Below are 20,406 nucleotides of genomic sequence, written 5' to 3' on the forward strand. Positions count from 1 at the left end.
ACACAATCCGGTGGCTGCAGACACCGGGATTGTGTGTGAATCTGACAGGCAGACTCCTGCCTTTCAGGTGAGAGCATTCGGACGGCACCTCTGCCGCCCAATCGCTCTCACACACCTCCGGTAACGACACCCCCCCGCTCGCGCGCTCCCGCCATGCTTACCGGGCTCCGCTTGCCCATCCGCAGGCCCGGGGCAGTCATGGCGGGTGACAGCGAGTAGAGGGGAAGGAGGTGAAGGAGAAGAGCGGATACACGGCCACTCTCCTCCCCTTCTTGCAGTGAACCGGAAAGCGACATCTCTGCCGTCACTTCCGGGTCATGTTCTCGGTGTCCCCGGCTAGTTTTGCAGAGAAAGGATGTTTTGCAATGCGATCTGCATTGCAAAACATTCAGTGGAATGCAGGGGAGACATGCAGGGTATTTTAGACCCTGCATATCTCAATAAAGAGAACCTGTCACCAAAAAATCATCACATTTGATGAAAAAAAAAAAGTTAAAGCGGATTTCCACCCAAAAATTGAACTTTTCGGAACCCTCCCCCCCTCCGGTGTCACATTTGGCACCTTTCAGGGGGGAGGGGGTGCAAATACCTGTATTATACACTCTCCCCCCCCCCCCCCCGCTGTCTTCTGGGAGGCACACGGGTCCGAGAAGACAACAGGGACCATTCGGATTATGCAGCACGACTCGCGCAAGGCTTCACTTCCTGATTCCCTTACAGAAGATGGCGGCGGCAGCATCCGAGGGCCGAGGGTAAGGGACAGGTAAGTGTCCTTATTTTAAAAGTCCGCAGTTGCAGTATTTGTAGCTGCCAACTTTAAAAAAAAACTACTCGGCGTATCCTCGTATTTTATATTTTACCAAAATTGTGGGTAATGTATTGCGTTTGTTTGCCCTAAAATTCATGTTAGTGTGTCTTTTACTGAAATATTGCGTTTCCTAGACCTTTGCGGTAATATCGTGTGACATAAAAAATTGGAACTACCGCTATTTTATTCTCTAGGGTTTCTGCTTTCAGAAAATATATAATGTTTGGGGTTTTGTGTAATCTTCAGGCCTAAAATGATTTTTTAAACATGTGTGCAAAAAACGGCTCTGGCAGCGAAAGGGTTTGAAAACGAGGATTGAAGGAATATAAAAAGTGAACTCTGCAAAACATAGAATCTGAATTCTATAGAGGTATACTCTCACAGGTACTACTTTTATACATATTTAGTAAACAAGGACATACATAAGCATAGGAAAAAAACATTTATTGATGGTATTTGATGTACAGTGCCAAATTGATTTACATAACATGCACACAGTACAATATTTAAAATATACATTTAGAATTAAACAAAATTCCCAGATCAGCTACATAGAATGGAGAGGATTTTGCAAACTTGTTTGTACCCTCAGATATTCAGATGTTTTCTTATATCAGCACTTATGATTTTACACCTAAAGTTCAGTTCACACTGGAGTGACTCTGAAGTCGCGCTAATTCCAGTGTGCCTTTCATGCGACTTATTATACTCTATGGCACTAAAGTCGCAGGAATGTTGCAATAAAGTAGCGCCAGAAACTTTTTTTTAAGAAGACGCTGCAACTAGTTGCATAGGTTGGAACGGGTGCCATTGAAACAAATGAGGTTTGACTTGTCATGCGACTTTGTGTCGCTTGACAAGTCGCACTAGTGTGAACCGAGCCTAAAGGCTCCTGTATGACAGTCTAAACAAGTACCAAATCTAGTTACTATGTGATGCACGAGCCTCATGTTGTGCTCACCCTCTAAATAGCCTGCTAAATGGTCCCAAGGTTCTTTGTTCAATAAGTGCACTAGCGGGCAGGCACACAGTCTCAGTCACTCTTCTGGCTTAATGATTAGTCTAGGGGTATCCTTTTTTGATGCCTTATTGAAAACTTGAACTTGGATGGGTGCAGGATAACCAGTACTCCAGTAACGTAAACTAGAGGACACCTGTCTTCCGCACAGTCCTTCCAGCAGTAATAATGGGCTGAGCTACACAGGGACACTTTACACAATGTCCACTTTTAGGTACAGGTTGACTCTGATGCATGAGGGATAGCAGCAGCACACAGTCACTGGAATCTTACAGATTGATCTACACTCACAAATGTCCCTGAATGTTTGGATGTTTCCTTCCAATATCAGCCAATCATTTCTCTTGTGAACTCTTCAGACCAGATCCCGAAAGGAAATACCTCATGTAGCTCCTGCAAAGTTCAGTAGAATAGGCCCCTCAGCTAGCACAGCTGGGACCTCATTGAGGAAATGAAGAAGCACAGCTGGACTGCCCAGAACAGACAAGAACCCCTCTGCTTCAGGCCTCAATCTATTTATGCTCCCTCTCAGCCACCTACTGGGCACCTTCCCTCAGGGATATGCTAGGACCATATAAATATAAATTCTGTAGATTTGACTCTCCCAGCTCTCTACTTTCCAAAACCATCCAGAAGGCCAAACCCATTGGCCATTGGCTCCTGCGACTGTCAACCAAATCCAATGAAGTGGGAGTCGGTGCGTGGGACCAAGTCCTGCTATCTGTGTCAATGGACGCAGCAGCAGGACTCAGGAGCGGCGCCCACATGAGTGCCCCTATGGAAAACGCTTCTCCATCGGGGCACTCGAGAAGAGGAGGAACCAGGAACGCTGCGGAGGGACCCCAGAAGAGGAGGATCAGGGCCACTCTGTGCAAAACCCTTGCACAGAGGAGGTAAGTATGACATGTTTGTTATTTAAAAAAAAAAACCTTTACAACCCCTTTAATATTAAGTGTATCTCTATACCAAACCTTCTGTAATTTTAAATAGAGTGGGAAAGGCTTCTGTTTTTCTGTCTGAAGGCCCCCATTGAGGAGATTCACAATTCTATTTGTACTGGTGACCAAGAAAAAAGTTACATCCAAACTTTTAGACCTCATGCACACTGGGCTTGGAAAACACCACTTTTAAAGGCGTTTGGCGTTTTGTTTTTTCAGCCCATAAAAGCACCTCTATGTTATCCTATGTGTCCAATGCACACATTTTATAAGCATATAAGAAGAGGAGTGTTTACAGGCTGAAAAAAAAAGCACCAGACGCGTGTTCAGGAGAGGAGCTGAAGGGCTGAAAAAAATGCACAACACATCTAAATGTCTGTAAACATATTACACACACATTTGGGCATGTTTGAGCATTAAGGCATTCCAATGGCCCTAAAAAATGATTATTCTGGCAAATGGAATTCATTAAGGCCCCGTTCACACCTATGCGAATTAGATGCGGATTACACTGCATCCAATTCGCAGGACATTTTAAAATACCTTCATTTGAATGCATCTGGTTCACATATGTGCATTGCATTCGCACTGCGCATTGCCCAAAAACGTGTGCGTTTTTTGGGCATTGCGGTGCGAATTACAAGCCCATTATCTTCTATGGGTACGCATCTGATTCGCAGATGCATTCTGTTGTAAACAGGCATTCTCTCCTTCTCCTCACTACACCTCCACCCTCTCCCCCCTCTCCCTGCTCAGCTGATCCACAGATCGAACGGAGAGACACCGCTGAACAGCTGCTTTTTCTCTTCGCAGAGAAAATGTAGCTGGAATTTGCACCGGACTGGTGTGAACCCGGCCTTATGCTCAAACACTTAGCACACCTAAAGGATTGTGCTATACGCGACTTTAGGCACGTTTTTAAGCAGCTTTTACTACTGCCAAGAAAAAAGGCATTCAGAGGGGCTCAACAGATGCCCTTTGTGCATGAATTGTCCTGAGATCAAGAAGTGAGGAGAAATCTTCAAATAGGGACACTTGCTCCAGGGACAATGGTCTAAGGCTGGATTCACACCTATGCAGTTTTAGTGCTTTTTGCATTTTGCAGATTTGCACTACAGTCCATTTAACATGGTTTCCTATGGAACATGTTCTGTAGTGGAAAATCTGCAAAATGCAAAAAGCACTAAAACTGCATAGGTGTGAATCCAGCCTAAGAAGGGAATTCCCCTCACTTTGGGAGATATCCACTAACTTCCTGTTGTGTTTCTGGCACAGGAAGTAAAGGGCAATTTCCCCAATGGTAAACATTCAGCAAAAAAAATACCTAGTAGGGTTTTAACCCTTCCCTATCTCATATGAAACAGAAAAATTTGGCTATAAATACACTTTATGTTTCACATGCCCGTGTACCTATGTCTGTACAAGACTGATTTTTTTTCTCAAAATAATCATTTATTTGCAAAATACATTAGTGCTATCGATGCTACACCTGTGACCAGGCTCATGACAGTCAAAGCAGCAGGTGCAGCTGATTCTCTCTGCTCCCTATTTTGTACATATTCTCTCTGCTCCCTATTTTGTACATATACTCTCTGATCCCTATTTTGTTCATATTCTCTCTGCTTCCCATTTAGTTCGTATTCCCCAAGCAGCATCTGTTGTTCGCATAAACCATCTCTGCATGCCTCACACCGCTCTTTGTTATGTAAACCTTCCAAGGGGCCATAGATTTTTGGCTTCTGATCTTGATATTGATCATTCACCTCATAGAACTTTCTTCGGATTTTATGGACTAAATTACAAACAACTCTTTCAATGTTGTCAGATGTCATCGTTGGGATCATTTCCTCGGGACGGGCGCAACGTTCACAACCCTGCTTGAAAATTCTCATTTTTACAGTTCCATGTCTCAGACGTTTGTTTAGATTTATATTGAACAATACAGATACTTTTGATGAGTTCCAGCTGCGTGCACAACGTGAACAACGGAAGCTGAAGTGAGAAGAAAAATACAATAGGTCACAACTGGAGCTCTCTATGTAATACAGGGGTTAAACAATAAATAGTTTATAAGGAGCACCAGTAGTAATCAACAGACTGTTTTGCAATAGTCTGCATCTGTTCAATCAGTAAAAATATGATGTTCAGCTTCTTAAATATGTACAACTTTGGTATGGTTATGAATTCTAATGTTACTACTTAATCTGTATTAGGCCATCTATAAAATCTCATAGGAGCTGTGAATGAGGCTACTCAGTATTGGCAGATTCATAGCAGGATTAGTACTGTAAAAAAAGCATCAACTATCCTGCTAGTTCTTATCACTGAACGATCCATAATCGTTGACTTCTTGATTCAGGATTCAGCTGAGTGTGACATGCCTGCAACTAAGGGCCCCACCGCTAAATGTAAAGAAAGAGATGGGGGTATTCCAGTTGACATCATTGACCAAACATTGGCAATGACCATATTTGGCTAGAGATGTCACGGGGGTCCTGAGTATCATCATTGACCAAATATGGTCATATCTATGTTTGGTCAATGACGTGACCTTTGATACCCTGCTCCTTTGTTTACATTCTGCTGACGACTGAGGAAAAATAATTAGCAGCGACTCTGAGTGGAAAGCAAAATGTTTTTTGTTTAGCGGGTCCTCAAGTGTCGCTTATGAATGATGGGTCACATCAGGGTCTGCAGACTTCCCCCTTGCACTGTAAAGGGGAAACCTGCAGACTCTGATGTAATAGGGAACTCTTTGCTGTATTATGTTAACCTGACCTTCATTGACAAGGAGAAATATGTTTTATGTCTGTTGTTATCCCTTAAATTGGTTGCAAACTTCAATCTTTTTACTTGTACCTATAGGTAAGCCTATAATAACGCTTTTACTTATAGGTACTGTAAATATCTCCTAAACGTGCGCTGTTTAGGAGATTTTTACTATATATGAAGCTGATGACATCATTGGCTCATGCGCTCTGAAGGAACAAACTCCCAGGCCGTCCCTTCAGAATCCGGTGCCGTAAATGTCAGCTCCCCTGCGCATGTGTGGGAGTGTAGCCATCATGGCTCCAGCCAGTCACACAGCTGGGGTCTGTGGACCCGAAAGGAAGACGAATGAAGATAGAAGTGGCCTCCAGCGAGGCTTCGTTTTCAGGTAAGTTTCACATAATGTGCTAGTATGCGATGCATTACATTATGGCTTTACCTTGCAGCTTAGAAAAAAAAGGCACCCAGCGGTTTACAACAACTTTAAGAACATTGCTAATTACACTAGCTACATGTTTGTAGCTTAATTATTGTAATTTGCATTGAAAACGGTCATTCTGGCTAACTTTTTGAACTGTCAGCAAGAATGTGGCTCTGTCAGTAAATTTTTTGTGCTTTTCAGTCAAAAAATTGGCTCTGGAGGTTGGCAACCCTAGCAAAAGAAGTAATAAAACCCAAAACAAACATTTATTTTGTTAAAGCTTACCAATTCTTGGACCCCATACACACTATACAACTTTTATTTTCTGATATACCGAAACCATGTAGTGTAAGGGCCTGCCTGATTGCATACAAATTGAAACTCTTAAGGTTTGACCTCATATTATATGGTTTTGGTAAGTCTGAAGGAAAAAATCTACAGAAAATTGTATAGTGTGTATGCAGCTTTAGAAGTGGTGACTGCATTCATTTCCTTTCTTAGGCTTTACTTTCACCTGTTGCTACGACCATTAACCACTTCAGCCTCAGACCATTATGCTGCCTAAGGACCAGAGGACTTTTTCCAATTTGGCATTGCGTCACTTTAACTGCTAATTGCGCGGTCATGCAATGCTGTACCCAAACGAAATTTGCGTCCTTTTCTTCCCACAAATAGAGCTTTCTTTTGATGGTATTTGATCACCTCTGCCATTTTTATTTTTTGCGCTATAAATGGAAAAAGACCGAAAATTTTGAAAAAAATGATATTTTCTACTGTTTGTTATAAAAAAAATCCAATAAACTCAATTTTAGTCATACATTTAGGCCAAAATGTATTCGGCCACATGTCTTTGGTAAAAAAAATGTCAATAAGCGTATATTTATTGGTTTGCGCAAAAGTTATAGCGTCTACAAACTAGGGTACATTTTCTGGAATTTACACAGCTTTTAGTTTATGACTGCCTATGTCATTTCTTGAGGTGCTAAAATGGCAGTACAAACCCCCCCCCCCCCAATGACCCCATTTTGGAAAGTAGACACCCCAAGGAAATTGCTGAGAGGCATGTTGAACCCATTGAATATTTATTTTTTTGTCCCAAGTGATTGAATAATGACAAAAAAAAAAATATTTACAAAAAGTTGTCACTAAATGATATATTGCTCACACAGGCCATGGGCATATGTGGAATTGCACCCCAAAATACATTCAGCTGCTTCTCCTGAGTATGGGGATACCACATGTGTGGGACTTTTTGGGAGCCTAGCCGCATACTGGGCCCCGAAAACCAATCACCGCCTTCAGGATTTCTAAGGGCGTAAATTTTTGATTTCACTCCTCACTACCTATCACAGTTTTGAAGGCCATAAAATGCCCAGATGGCACAACCCCCCCCCCCCCCAAAGACCCCATTTTGGAAAGTAGACACCCCAAGCTATTTGCTGAGAGGCATGTTGAGTCCATGGAATATTTTATATTTTGACACAAGTTGCGGGAAAGTGCCAAATTTTTTTTTGCACAAAGTTGTCACTAAATGATATATTGCTCACACAGGCCATGGGCATATGTGGAATTGCACCCCAAAATACATTTAGCTGCTTCTCCTGAGTATGGGGATACCACATGTGTGGGACTTTTTAGGAGCCTAGCTGCGTACGGGGCCCCGAAAACCAATCACCGCCTTCAGGATTTCTAAGGGTGTAAATTTTTGATTTCACTCTTCACTGCCTATCACAGTTTCGGAGGCCATGGAATGCCCAGGTGGCACAAAACCCCCCCAAATTACCCCATATTTTCTGAGAGGCATGGTGAGTATTTTGCAGCTCTCATTTGTTTTTGAAAATGAAGAAAGACAAGAAAAAACATTTTTTTTTTCTTTTTTCAATTTTCAAAACTTTGTGACAAAAAGTGAGGTCTGCAAAATACTCACTATACCTCTCAGCAAATAGCTTGGGTTGTCTACTTTCCAAAATTGGGTCATGGGGGGGGGGGGTTGTGCCACCTGGGCATTCCATGGCCTCTAAAACTGTGATAGGCAGTGAAGAGTGAAATCAAAAATTTACGCCCTTAGAAAGCCTGAAGGCGGTGCTTGGTTTTCGGGGTCCCGTACGCGGCTAGGCTCACAAAAAGTCTCACACATGTGGTATTCCCGTACTCAGGAGAAGCAACAGAATGTATTTTGGGGTGTAATTTCACATATTCCCATGGCATGCTTGAGCAATATATCATTTAGTGACAACTTTGTGCAAAAAAAAAAAAAAGTGTCTCTTTCCCGCAACTTGTGTCACAATATAAAATATTCCATGGACTCGACATGACTCTCAGAAAATAGCTTGGGGTGTCTACTTTCCAAAATGGGGTCATTTGGGGGGGGGTTTGAACGGTCCTGGCATTTTATGCACAACATTTAGAAGCTTATGTCACACATCACCCACTCTTCTAACCACTTGAAGACAAAGCCCTTTCTGACACTTTTTGTTTACATGAAAAAATTATTTTTTTTTTGCAAGAAAATTACTTTGAACCCCCAAACATTATATATTTTTTAAAGCAAATGCCCTACAGATTAAAATGGTGGGTGTTTCATTTTTTTTTTCACAGTATTTGTGCAGTGATTTTTCAAACGCATTTTTTGGGGAAAAAACACACTTTTTTAAATTTTAATGCACTAAAACACTCTATATTGCCCATAGGCCGAGTACATGGATACCAAACATGACATGCTTTAAAATTGCGCACAAACGTGCAGTGGCGACAAACTAAATACATTTTTAAAAGCCTTTAAAAGCCTTTACAGGTTACCACTTTAGATTTACAGAGGAGGTCTACTGCTAAAATTACTGCCCTCGATCTGACGTTTGCGGTGACACCTCACATGCATGGTGCAATTGCTGTTTACATTTGACGCCAGACCGACGCTTGCGTTCGCCTTTGCGCGAGAGCAGGGGGGGGGGGGGACAGGGGTGCTTTTTTTTTTTTTTTTCTTTATTATTTTTTTGCTTTTTTATCTTAATTTTTAAACTGTTCCTTTCATTTTTTTTTTAATCATTTTTATTGTTATCTCAGGGAATGTAAATATCCCCTATGATAGCAATAGGTAGTGACAGGTACTCTTTTTTGAAAAAATTGGGGTCTATTAGACCCTAGATCTCTTCTCTGCCCTCAAAGCATCTGACCACACCAAGATCGGTGTGATAAAATGCTTTCCCAATTTCCCAATGGCACTGTTTACATCCGGCGAAATCTAAGTCATGAAATGCTCGTAGCTTCTGGTTTCTTAGGCCATAGAGATGTTTGGAGCCACTCTGGTCTCTGATCAGCTCTATGGTCAGCTGGCTGAATCACCGGCTGCATTCTCAGGTTCCCTGTTGAGACAGGAGAGCCAGAGAAAAACACGGAAGACGGTGGGGGGGGCATTCCCTCCCACTGCTTGTAAAAGCAGTCTAGAGGCTAATTAGCCGCTAGGATTGCTTTTACATGAAAGCCGACCGCTGGCTGAAAAGAATGATACCAAGATGATACCTAAACCTGCAGGCATCATTCTGGTATAACCACTCAAAGTCGTGAATGGCGTACCTGAAGACAAAAAAATGGTTAACAATAAAACACAGTAAACGGTAAAGTATAAAAAATTGCATACCTGAAAAGCAAACATGATAAAACATAATAACAATAAAACATTGCAGAATAGAATACAGTAAAAAAGAGCAGAAAAATATAGAGAGAATAGAGAGAGAGAGAACAATAAAACGACAACTATTTTTTTTTTATTTATATATTTTTTTTCTTTTTTTTTTTTACACTTTCTAACTGTACTACGGTTCTAACTGTAACCGGTTTCAGGTTCAGGTGCAATGCTGTACCCTACGCTAATACTCAACTAGTGTATGGTAGCGTTCAAAACATTCACCAATGCAAAGACCAGGATTGTCAGGACAGGAGGGACAATAATAGCGGGTGTCACGCCTATATCCGCGCTTGCTGCAGACACAACATCTTTTTTGGGGGGATTCGCTGGGTAGGGGTACTCGGGAGGACATAAAGAAAATGCCTCTCATGCAGCCGACTGCATTTGGTTGGGGATGTGAATGGGGGAAGTACGGGCGCTGCAGAAGTGGTGGGTTCCCAATTAGGATTGGCGAATGCAGCAGGAAGGGCATGATGGGCACAACGGGCCTGTTTGTCTTCTTCTTGGTGGCAGCGGGACACTACTTGTGCTTGCCACCTCACCAGCTTGAACTGCACTTATGGGACTCGCCACGTCACCAAGTGTTACTGCAGTGCTGGTTTGACTACGACCGGGGTGTACTAGGCGGTGTACTAGGCCGCTGGTGCTTGCCAGTTCACCAAAACGCTACCAAAAAAAAAACTGTTAGCGATCGCAGGATCAGGCCTGCGAACGCTGCAGTTATGCGTTAGTGTTTTGTAAGTAACAGTGATCGATCGATACTGCACTTGGGTGGGCTGGGCTGGGCCGTGCGGAGGGGCAAAACGCAGGGTATGCTGGGCTGATCCCCCTAACACTGCGTTTTTTGGGAACCCCTAAACTGCTGGGGACGCTAGTATAGATCTGATCGGATCAGATATTGATCCGTTCAGATACTATACCACTAAGGGAGGCGTATGCTGCGTGCGTGGGTGTTAGCGGTACTGGCGCTAACCTGACGCTGCCTGGGGCTTGGTGCTTGCCAGTTCACCAAAACGCTACCAAAAAAACTGTTAGCGATCGCAGGGATCAGGCCTGACTCTGCAAACGCTGCAGTTATGCGTTTAGTGTTTTGTAAGTGACAGTGATCGATCGATACTGCACTTGGGTGGGCTGGGCGGGGCCGTGCGGAGGGGCAAAACGCAGGTATCTGGGCTGATCCCGCTAACACTGCGTTTTTGGGAACCCTAAACTGCTGGGGACGCTAGTATAGATCTGAGTCGGATCAGATATTGATCCGTTCAGATACTATACACCACTAAGGGAGGCGTATGCTGCATACGTGGATGTTAGCGGTACTGGCGCTAACCTGACGCTGCCTGGGGCTGGTGCCTTGCCAGTTCTCACACCAAAACGCTACCAAAAAAACTGTTAGAGATCGCAGGGATCAGGCCTGACTCTGCGAACGCTGCAGTTATGCGTTTAGTGTTTTGTAAGTGACAGTGATTGATCGATACTGCACTTGGGTGGGCTGGGCGGAGGGGCAAAAACGCAGGTGCTAGCAGGTATCTGGGCTGATCCCACTAACACTGAGCTGTTTTTGGGTACCCTAAACTGCTGGGAGCGCTAGTATAAGATCTGATCGGATCAGATATTGATCCGATCAGATACTATACCACTAAGGGAGGTGTATGGTGCGTGCGTGGGTGTTAGCGGTACTGGCGCTAACCTGACGCTGCCAGGAGCTGGTGCTTCCCAGTTCACCAAAATGCTACCAAAAAAAACTGTTAGCGATCGCAGGGATCAGGCCTGACTCTGCGAACGCTGCAGTTATGCGTTTAGTGTTTTGTAAGTGACAGTGATCGATCAATACTGCAATTGGGTGGGCTGGGCCGGGCGGAGGGGCAAAACGCAGGTGCTAGCAGGTATCTGGGCTGATCCCGCTAACGCTGCGTTTTTGGGAACCCTAAACTGCTGGGGACGCTAGTATAGATCTGATCGGATCAGATATTGATCCGTTCAGATACTTTACCACTAAGGGAGGCGTATGCTGCGTGCGTGGGTGTTAGCGGTACTGGCGCTAATCTGACGCTGCCTGGGGCGACGCATATCACCGCCGGGCGATCAGGGGGCTAAACCTTTATTCGGTAATAAACGGCGGGTGCCCTGACACTATAAAAAAATAAACGAACTAACCAGCGTCACCTGTAACAGTTATACGGTGATCAGTGGTGAAAGGGTTAACTAGGGGGCAATCAAGAGGTTAAAACATTTATTAGATAGTATATGGGGGTCCCTGTCGCTATAAAACGCTGACAGCGAACTTAAATATTTACGTTCCTAACTAGCGTCACCAGTGACACTAATACAGCGATCAGAAAAATGATCGCTTAGCGACACTGGCGACAGGGGGTGATCAAGGGGTTAAAACTTTATTAGGGGGGGTTAAGGGGGTACCCTGGACCTAAAGGGGCTAACACTCACTGCCCTAACACACTAACTGTCACAAACTGACACCATGCAGTAATCAAAAAAAAAAAAAAAACTGCTTGGTGTCAGTGTGACGGGGGGGGGGGGAGGGGTGATCGGGGGGTGATCGGGGGGGTCAGGGGGTAAAGGGGGGTGTAATGTGTGCCTGGCATGTTCTACTGTGTGTGTGTGTTTGGTGCACTCACATTTCAGTCTTCTCTCCTCGGCGCCGGAACGGAAACTGCCGAGCTGAGGAGAGATGACATCACATCCCCTGCCTCTGTGTACTACACAGAGGCAGGGGAAGAATCTCATTGGCTGGGAGCGATCGCGAGGGGGGGGCCACGATCGGATAGCCTCCCCCTCATCTCTGATCGCTGCCAGACCAAAGGCGACCGCCGCTGGCAACGGGGGGGGGGTCCGATCCGACCCCCCACCCGCGGGAAGGCAAGGACGTATATGTATTTCCTTTTGCCTGCCCATGCCACTCTGTGGACGTATATAGTCGTGCGGCGGCCATCAAGTGGTTAAGCTTGGGTTCACACTAGTGCGATCTCAAAGATCGCATATGATTCACACCCACACCACAGGTACCAATCACATGCGATCTCTGAGCAAAGCAAGTTCAGCCATACAGTTGTATGGCTGAACTCACATTGAATTCATACAGAAAATAGTGCAGGGACTTTCCCTGCACTAGAATCGGATTGCATGGGTGTTCTCACCTATGCGATCCGATTCCTGTGCGAGTTCACAGTTCGCACTGCAATCTGTGAACCGATCTGGGGGTGTCATTAACAATGTATTGACACCCGCAGCGGTTCGCAGAAGGCAGTGTGAACTGCTTGCGGGAGAGGAGCGATGCGGGAACCTTAGCTGGAATTGCGCTGGTTCCCGCATCGCACATATGTGAAGGGTAAGTCTGTTATTTTTCAACTTCCTTTAACAGACCAAACTGTTCAGCAAAAGTGGCAGTTAGAGGGTTCAGACAAACTATTTACTTCTGACAAATGCTTACAATGGTCGGCTTTTATTCATTTATGAAAAATATTTATCCCAACTGTTACTGTAACTGCCTAACCACTTGCTGACCGCCGCCTGTAGATTTACGTCGGCAGAATGGCACGTCTGCGCAAAGGGACGTACCTGTACGTCCCTTTGAATTTGCCGCCGTGCAGGGGGTGTGTGCCCCTGCCGCGAGCTCCGTGACCGTGCCCACGGGATCTGCGGACTCGATGTCTGCCGGTGTCCCGTGATCATGTCACAGGGCTGCAGAACGGGGAGATGTCTATGTAAACAAGGCATTTCCCTGTTCTGCCTAGTGACAGGACAGTGATCTACTGCTCCCTGTCATCGGGAGAAGTGATCTCTGTCGTGTCACTCGTAGCCCAGCCCCCCCCCACAGTTAGAATCACTCCCTAGGACACACTTAACCCCTTCCTCGCCCCCTAGTGGTTAACCCCTTCCCTGTCAGTGTCTCAGTAATCAGTGCATTTTTATAGCACTGATCGCTGTATAAATGACAGTGGTCCCAAAATAGCATCAAAAGTGTCCGATGTGTCCGCCATAATGTCACAGTCACGATAAAAATCTCAGATCGCCGCCATTACTAGTAAAAAAAAAAATAATAATAAAAATGCCATAAAAATATCCCCTATTTTGTAGACACTATAACTTTTGCGCAAACCAATCAATATACGCTTATTGCATTTTTTTTTTTACCAAAAATATGTAGAAGAATTCATATTGGCCTAAACTGAGGAAAAAATTAGTTTTGTTATATATTTTTGGGGATATTTATTATAGCAAAAAGTAAAAAATATTGTTTTTTTTTCAAAATTGTCACTCTTCTTTTGTTTATAGCGCAAAAAATAAAAAGGTGATCAAATACCACCAAAAGAAAGCTCTATTTGTGGGAAAAAAGGACATCAATTTTGTTTGGGTGCAACATCGCACGACCGCGCAATTGTCAGTTAAAACGACGCATTGCCGAATTGCAAAAAGTGCTCTGGTCAGGAAGGGGGTAAATTCTTCCGGGGCTGAAGTTTTTAAAAAGTGTTAGCTGAAATTCAGTTTTAATTTGTTAGTTAAGTCCATCTAAATCTGCTAGGACATCTAACACTTCCCTATCCACAGATAAAGATGAGAAGTGGCAGAATTACCAGGTCAAAAGGGAAAAAAGGATAGGAAAGAAAACTAATGCAGTCATATCTAAAGATTAGTAAGCTGCAATATTTTATGTTTTTGTTTTTAAGTATGGTTTAAGATATTAATTTGTTTGTTATATAAGTGATATCATATCATTATAAAGGTTTACCAAAATGTACATACCTGCCAAAGGTTTGCTGTGTATAAATCAGTCCTGTTTTCTGCTTCACAAGGTTCATATCAACATGGAGATCCCAGTTACCTGGAACTTCCAATTCCTCAATCTTGTTGGAAAATTCTTCTTTCCACATAAACTCGTTCATTTTCATTCAGTGTTATTTTTTGCACTTGTAGTGTTCCTGCAATAAGACAGCATAAAAACAACCAATAATTCCTTGGTAAAAAGAGTAATAGCTTTTAGACTTTTAATAGGCTTCTACTTTTGTAACTATTTTTAAAATCCTTTTAAAGTGGAACTTAAAGTGGAGCTCCACTCCACTCCCCCCCCCCAAAAAAAAAACACAGATCACGCCCCGTGTGAAAGGGGCCTATCTAAGCCAAGACATAATACAATCAGGGTGGATAGAAATCAATGATTTTTTTTTTTAAATCAGATTTTTTGGTTTTGAATCTGATTTTTTTTTTAATTTATTTAAATTTGATTTTTTGTTTTTGATCAATTTTTTTTATAGAATGCCTTTGGAGTAAAAATATATCTAAAGATAGTTTTCTATTTAAGATAGAATAATAATTTAGTTTATTCAGCATGAAATGGAACTTAGCTATGTAGCATTAAGCTGTATATTCTGCAATATTTACATATTTGGTAAACTCATTCAATGAATCCAAGCTCTGCAAGCTGAGATAACATGCACTGCATTGATGCATTCACACAATTTCACAGTAACCATGAGATAAACCAAAGTTTAGGAATATTCCTTTATCCCATTGTTTTGCAAATCTATGTACATTACAAACTCTATGATTATATCAGTTCTGATATCGCCGTTTTACTACCTGACAGCTTATTATTCTAAATAGGAGACCTTCATTTTGTTTGTAAATATTAAAGATTCTAACTATCAGCAAGAATAAGTCCTTACATTTAAAAAGCACCGGTAATTTGAGATCTATCATGGCAGCGCCTGTTAGTGGGCATCCACTCACCTACTGCTGCCACGTCCTTTACCTTGTTATGTCACTGCCACATCACCAGCCGTCCCATTAAAGTAAATGGGACTGTCGGTGAGCCAACAGCGGGTCAGAAGAGGAGCCACCGCTGGACAGAGATGACATTGGCTCTTTAAAAATTATGATTTAAACCAAGTTGATTTAAATCAAGCCTTTTTTTACTAGTGATTTAAATCGATTTGATTTAAATCAAATCCACCCTGCATACAATCAAGACTGGAAATGTACATATTTTAATTGAAGAAAGTGACATATGGTTTTTGAGACCAAGGAGAGGGGGAGAGTTTCGAATAAGAAAGTGACTGCTCTGGGCTTCAACGAAATGGTCAATTAGATTAAAGGTCCGCGCTTAGCAGGTTAAAGGGTTGCAGCCTCCCTAAATTAGTTCCCACTGGGACCTAATTAAGTGTAAGAAAGAGAAATGGGGATATGGCGCTACCCTGTAGTGACACAGATTAAAATTATATAATAAGAAAAAAAACAGTGACTGAACTGATACTGCACGACCTAACGTGTATATGCGCACTCTATGGTGCAGTTAGGAGTAAATCGTGTATAAGTGCATGATAATAATAAATAACACTAAGTAGCATCAAAGCTACTTAGCTGTTTTTTGGGATTTAGCTTTGATGCTACTTAGTGTTATTTATTATTATCATGCACTTATACACGATTTACTCCTAACTGCACCATAGAGTGCGCATATACATGAAGAAACAGGAGCAATACAGGATGCAATTTACAGCACACACTAATTTTAGTAGCGTAATTGTTGAATTGTGTTGTATGTGGAATGTATGTTCTTTTGTTAAAGAATTGTAATTATTATCATACTATTATGGGTAAAGTTACGTTTTAATTAATAATTTTACTTTTTTCCTTTAAAGAGCCAGTGGACTGTGAGAGCCTCATGGCAAATACTTTCCTATTGTAAGGTCCAGCAGTGTCTGGTGGTGCAACTTCATTAAAAGAAATAATTTTGAATGCACTTTAGTCACAAATTGTATATGTCTGTATAAAAGGGTGATAACATTCATGTGTTCCTTGGCAGCTTGTGCTTTTACTTGTCTGAAGTCCTGATCCAGCAATCTTACCTCTGACATAGACCTGGCCCGCTCCTCTTCATCCTTCTCATGAGTGGGACAGGCACATTCATTTCTATGGGTAGCCATACCTATGGTGGCTTCCAGCGGTCTCTCAGAGTATGGCTTTCCCCATAGGACAAAAACAGGCCACGTTGTGCTACTGCAGCATGAAGAGGAGTCTGCTGCAATTATGTCAGAGGTAAGATCACTGCATCGGAAAGGAAGGTGAGTATAAGCCCAGGCTGCCTGAGCACAGGGGGTGAGGGATTTAGTAAAAGAAAATATTTCTATATGACACTGTCTTTTTAAAAGAAAAATGCTGCAGATAGAAAGAACAGGTACCTAGAGGTATCCACAAATGTAATTGCTTTGGCAGAAAAGCCAGGGATTTGCCAATAAAGGCAAATGAATGAAAGCAGAGTTGTCCAACATTTTGACCTTCCAGGGTCGCATTAGAAGAAGAGGATTTGTCTTGGGCCACACATTAAATACACTAAGACTTGGTTCACATATATGCGAATCTGATGCGTTTTAAACTGCATCCAATTCCAATAACGTGAACCAGACGGGCTTTTAATGGAGCCGGTTCACATATATGTGGGATGGTTGCGGTGCGAATTAAAAGAGTCCTGTGCATTTTTCAGTCCGGTTCAGATGCGATTTAAGTGTCAAATTCGCACCTGAACGGCTGAATGGAAACTGCACCGGACTCTGCACAGAAACCGGCCCTTATATATGTGAACCCAGCCTAACAATAAGGCTCCATTCACATTTCCATGTTCTGAATCGCGGGCGGAATTGCCGTGATTCCACCTACAATTTGAAATAGAGGCAAATCGCAGGACGCCTGTGCATTCCCTGTGACTTCCAATGGCACTCCAATCCTGCAAACAGAATCGCTGGACACCTGTACAAGAGCTTCTTTTGGGCGACAAGAGTTCCGCAATTCTGTTTGTGCAATTTTACCACGATTGTCACCTGCCAAATCACAGTAAAAATGCGTCGCGATTGGGGTGCCATTGGAAGTCACAGGGAACGCACGTCCGTCCCGCGATTTTCCGCTATTTCAAATTGCGGCAATTCCGCCCACGATTCAGAACATTGGAAAGTCAGCAGAGCTTTAGGATAGCTGATGAGTAAGTTAAAGCGGAGTTCCACCCAAAAGTGGAACTTCCGCTGATTCGTCTCTTCCTCCCCCCCCTCTGGTGCCACATTTGGCACCTTCCAGGGGGGAGGGGGGAGCAGGGACCTGTTTTTGACAGGTCCCCTTTCCCCACTTCCAGAGATGATGCCGCGGCGAAGCTCGGCCCCCTTTCTCCGCCACGGGCCAATTAGAAAGCACAGCACACTTCGTGCATGGGCAGTAGGGAACCGGCTGTGAAGCTGAAAGGCTTCACTGCCAGGTTCCCTTACCAGCAATGGTAGCGCCTGCACTAGATAGCCGATCCGAAGATCAGCTGCGGTGCCGACATCGCTGGCTCCCTGGACAGGTAAGTGTCCATATATTAGAAGTCAGCAGCTACAGTATTTGTAGCTGCTGACTTTTCACTTTTCATGGGGTGGGCAGACCTCCGCTTTAATGATCACTGATATAGATAATGTACCTATCTGAGTAATAAAACTTCATTTTTTGGTAATCATTTTTATAAAAGTAAAGGAGGGCAACATAAAACGAGTACGATATTTGACGCTGTTTTTGATAAATGAACGCATCAATATCTGGTTGGTCTCAATGAATTCTCAAGGTGCTCATCAGATATTTTGGATCTAATTTTGCCCTTTGTGTGCTTTACCCTAGAAATGAGTTTCTCACAAATATTGGCGCTGGCTATATTAGATTAGAGGGTGTTTCATGTATGTTCAGGCAGCTGTAGGTGCTCAACCAAAAATAACATCATCTCTGTGCTAGTAAATTGGTTTTGGTCTTTCATCATTTATGTAGCAAAAATGATGATCACTCCTACAGGGAGAATCTACAAACCTGTATATAATATCCAATCATTACTATGGGACACATCAAGAAACTAAACAGTGAAAATAAAATTACATTTAAATTCAGGTAATTATTACAATAAAGCTAAAATGAATCTTTGCTGAGTTTTTCTTTTAAATGCTGGATATGGTACCTGCAGCAAATAATTCAGCAACACATTTGATTCTAAAAACATATAAAGGTTATTCTGTATACAATAATTTCGAAAAAATAGTAATCTGTACAAATATGTATGATTTCACGTATACATGTCACCATTGATGTCCATGTTACAACATACATTAGGAATAGCGCTACTACTACAATAAATACAGAGTAAAATCATATTTAGTTAAAACCGTCAGACCTCAATATACAAGTGTGTTAATAATCTATTATACAATATTACCTTCTTAGTGTTCAGAATCTGCTCATACACAGTCCAGCTGCTCTCTAATAATCACATAGATCCTTTATTCTGCTTTTATAGATTCTTGTTTCATCATTCCCTCTTCTCCACCCATGGGATTATCAGCATGAGTCTGAGAAACGAAACTAAAGCATCTCTCACTTTCCTACTTTTGTGCCAGACCTCATCTGACTGTTGGCTGTAAATTGATTCCAATCTTCCAGCACTTATATAGCAGGAATGCTGACCAAGATAAACATAATTATAGGATACATCAAGCTGTATACTGTAAATGTAACGTTAAAATCACATGCAGGTAATTGTTACAGTAAAAGTGAAAACGATTCCTCGCTGTTTTAAAGATTGAATATAGAACCTGCAACAAGCAATTCAGCAAAACTTTTGTTACACATTTATAAAACAATAAAACATATGAAGGTTACCCACAATATTTTAGATACATTTAGGCTGGATTCACACCTATGCAGTTTTAGTGCTTTTTGCATTTTGCAGATTTGCACCACAGTCCATTCACCATGGTTTCCTATGGAACACGTTCTGTAGTGCAAATCTGCAAAATGCAAAAAGCACTAAAAAAATGCCTAGGTGTGAATCCAGCCTTAAAGTGGTATTACGCTGTATGTAATAGATGAACAAACCAAATCTATCTAATCAATCTGTATCCAGCCTGTCAGGCCCTTGCACTATATAGTTAATGGTAGATCTAAAGGAGATTGCACATTCAGATTGTATAGTGTATGATGAGCTTAGGTCTGTTATTTATCAACTTCTTTTATCAGACTAAACTGTCCAGCAAAAGTATCAGTTAGAGGATTGAGACAAACCATTTACCACTAATAGGAGTCAGCTTTTATTCATTTATGTAGATCTTTTATTTCAAAAGGAAAATAATGTTGCTGTAATGTCTTAAAGTAGTATTAAATCCAAAAGTAAACATTTAACATATGACAGCTTACTAATTACACAATGTCAAGGCTTTCTTTTTTAAAATGGAGCTCCCCCCCCCCTCCACTGCCACATTTGTCACTTTTTTTGGGGGGGGGGGGAATTTACCTGGTTTTGACAGGTACCAGCCCCCACTTCCTGGTAAGATCACTGTACGATCTGTGTCACGTCCGGCCCCTCCTCTTCCCCCCGCCCCGCTGCCTTCTGGGACCTGTGCGTGACTAACAAGATGACGGGACAATTCAGAAAGCTCACGCATGCGCAGTAGGAAACCTGCTGTGACGCCTGAAGGCTTCACTGTCGTTTTCCCTTACTTGCAATGCCGTCGCCTGTGCCCGAAGTCGATGAACAAATCAGTTTGGGGTGCCGACATTGTGGGATCCCTGGGGGTAAGTATCCTTATATAAAAAGTCAGCAGATACAGTATTTGTACAGGCTGGAACTTCGCTTTAAGTGCCGGTTCACACTAGACGCGGCACGACTTGCAGGTCGCCTCACTGAGGCGACCTGCACACGACTGCCGGGGCGACTTGCAAGATGACTTCTGTATGGAAGTCTAGGCAAGTCGC

The 20,406-nt window shown here is 42.7% G+C and overlaps 1 protein-coding gene across 1 annotated transcript; it reads right to left on the reverse strand.

Annotated features, from left to right (window-relative positions):
- Positions 1 to 1,235: 1,235 nt before the first annotated feature.
- On the reverse strand, positions 1,236 to 19,027 carry LOC141139878 (receptor-transporting protein 3-like). The gene is made up of 3 exons (XM_073626427.1): positions 18,872 to 19,027; positions 14,398 to 14,573; positions 1,236 to 4,756 (listed from the first exon to the last, which is right to left on the reverse strand). Exons 2-3 carry the CDS (start codon positions 14,541 to 14,543, stop codon positions 4,213 to 4,215), a joined length of 690 nt encoding a protein of 229 aa, XP_073482528.1. The 5' UTR covers positions 14,544 to 14,573; positions 18,872 to 19,027; the 3' UTR covers positions 1,236 to 4,212.
- Between the last annotated feature and the right edge of the window lie 1,379 nt (positions 19,028 to 20,406).

Source organism: Aquarana catesbeiana, linkage group LG04, assembly GCF_042186555.1.
Source record: "Aquarana catesbeiana isolate 2022-GZ linkage group LG04, ASM4218655v1, whole genome shotgun sequence".
NCBI classification, from domain to species: Eukaryota; Metazoa; Chordata; class Amphibia; order Anura; family Ranidae; genus Aquarana; species Aquarana catesbeiana.

Coding starts and splice junctions, on each gene's coding strand:
- LOC141139878 (XM_073626427.1), bottom strand. CDS start 14,543: ATGAAAATGAACGAGTTTATGTGGAAAGAAGAATTTTCCAACAAGATT. Junction 4,757..14,397: donor ACACAGCAAACCTTTGGCAG/GTATGTACATTT, acceptor TTCTCACTTCAG/CTTCCGTTGTTCACGTTGTG.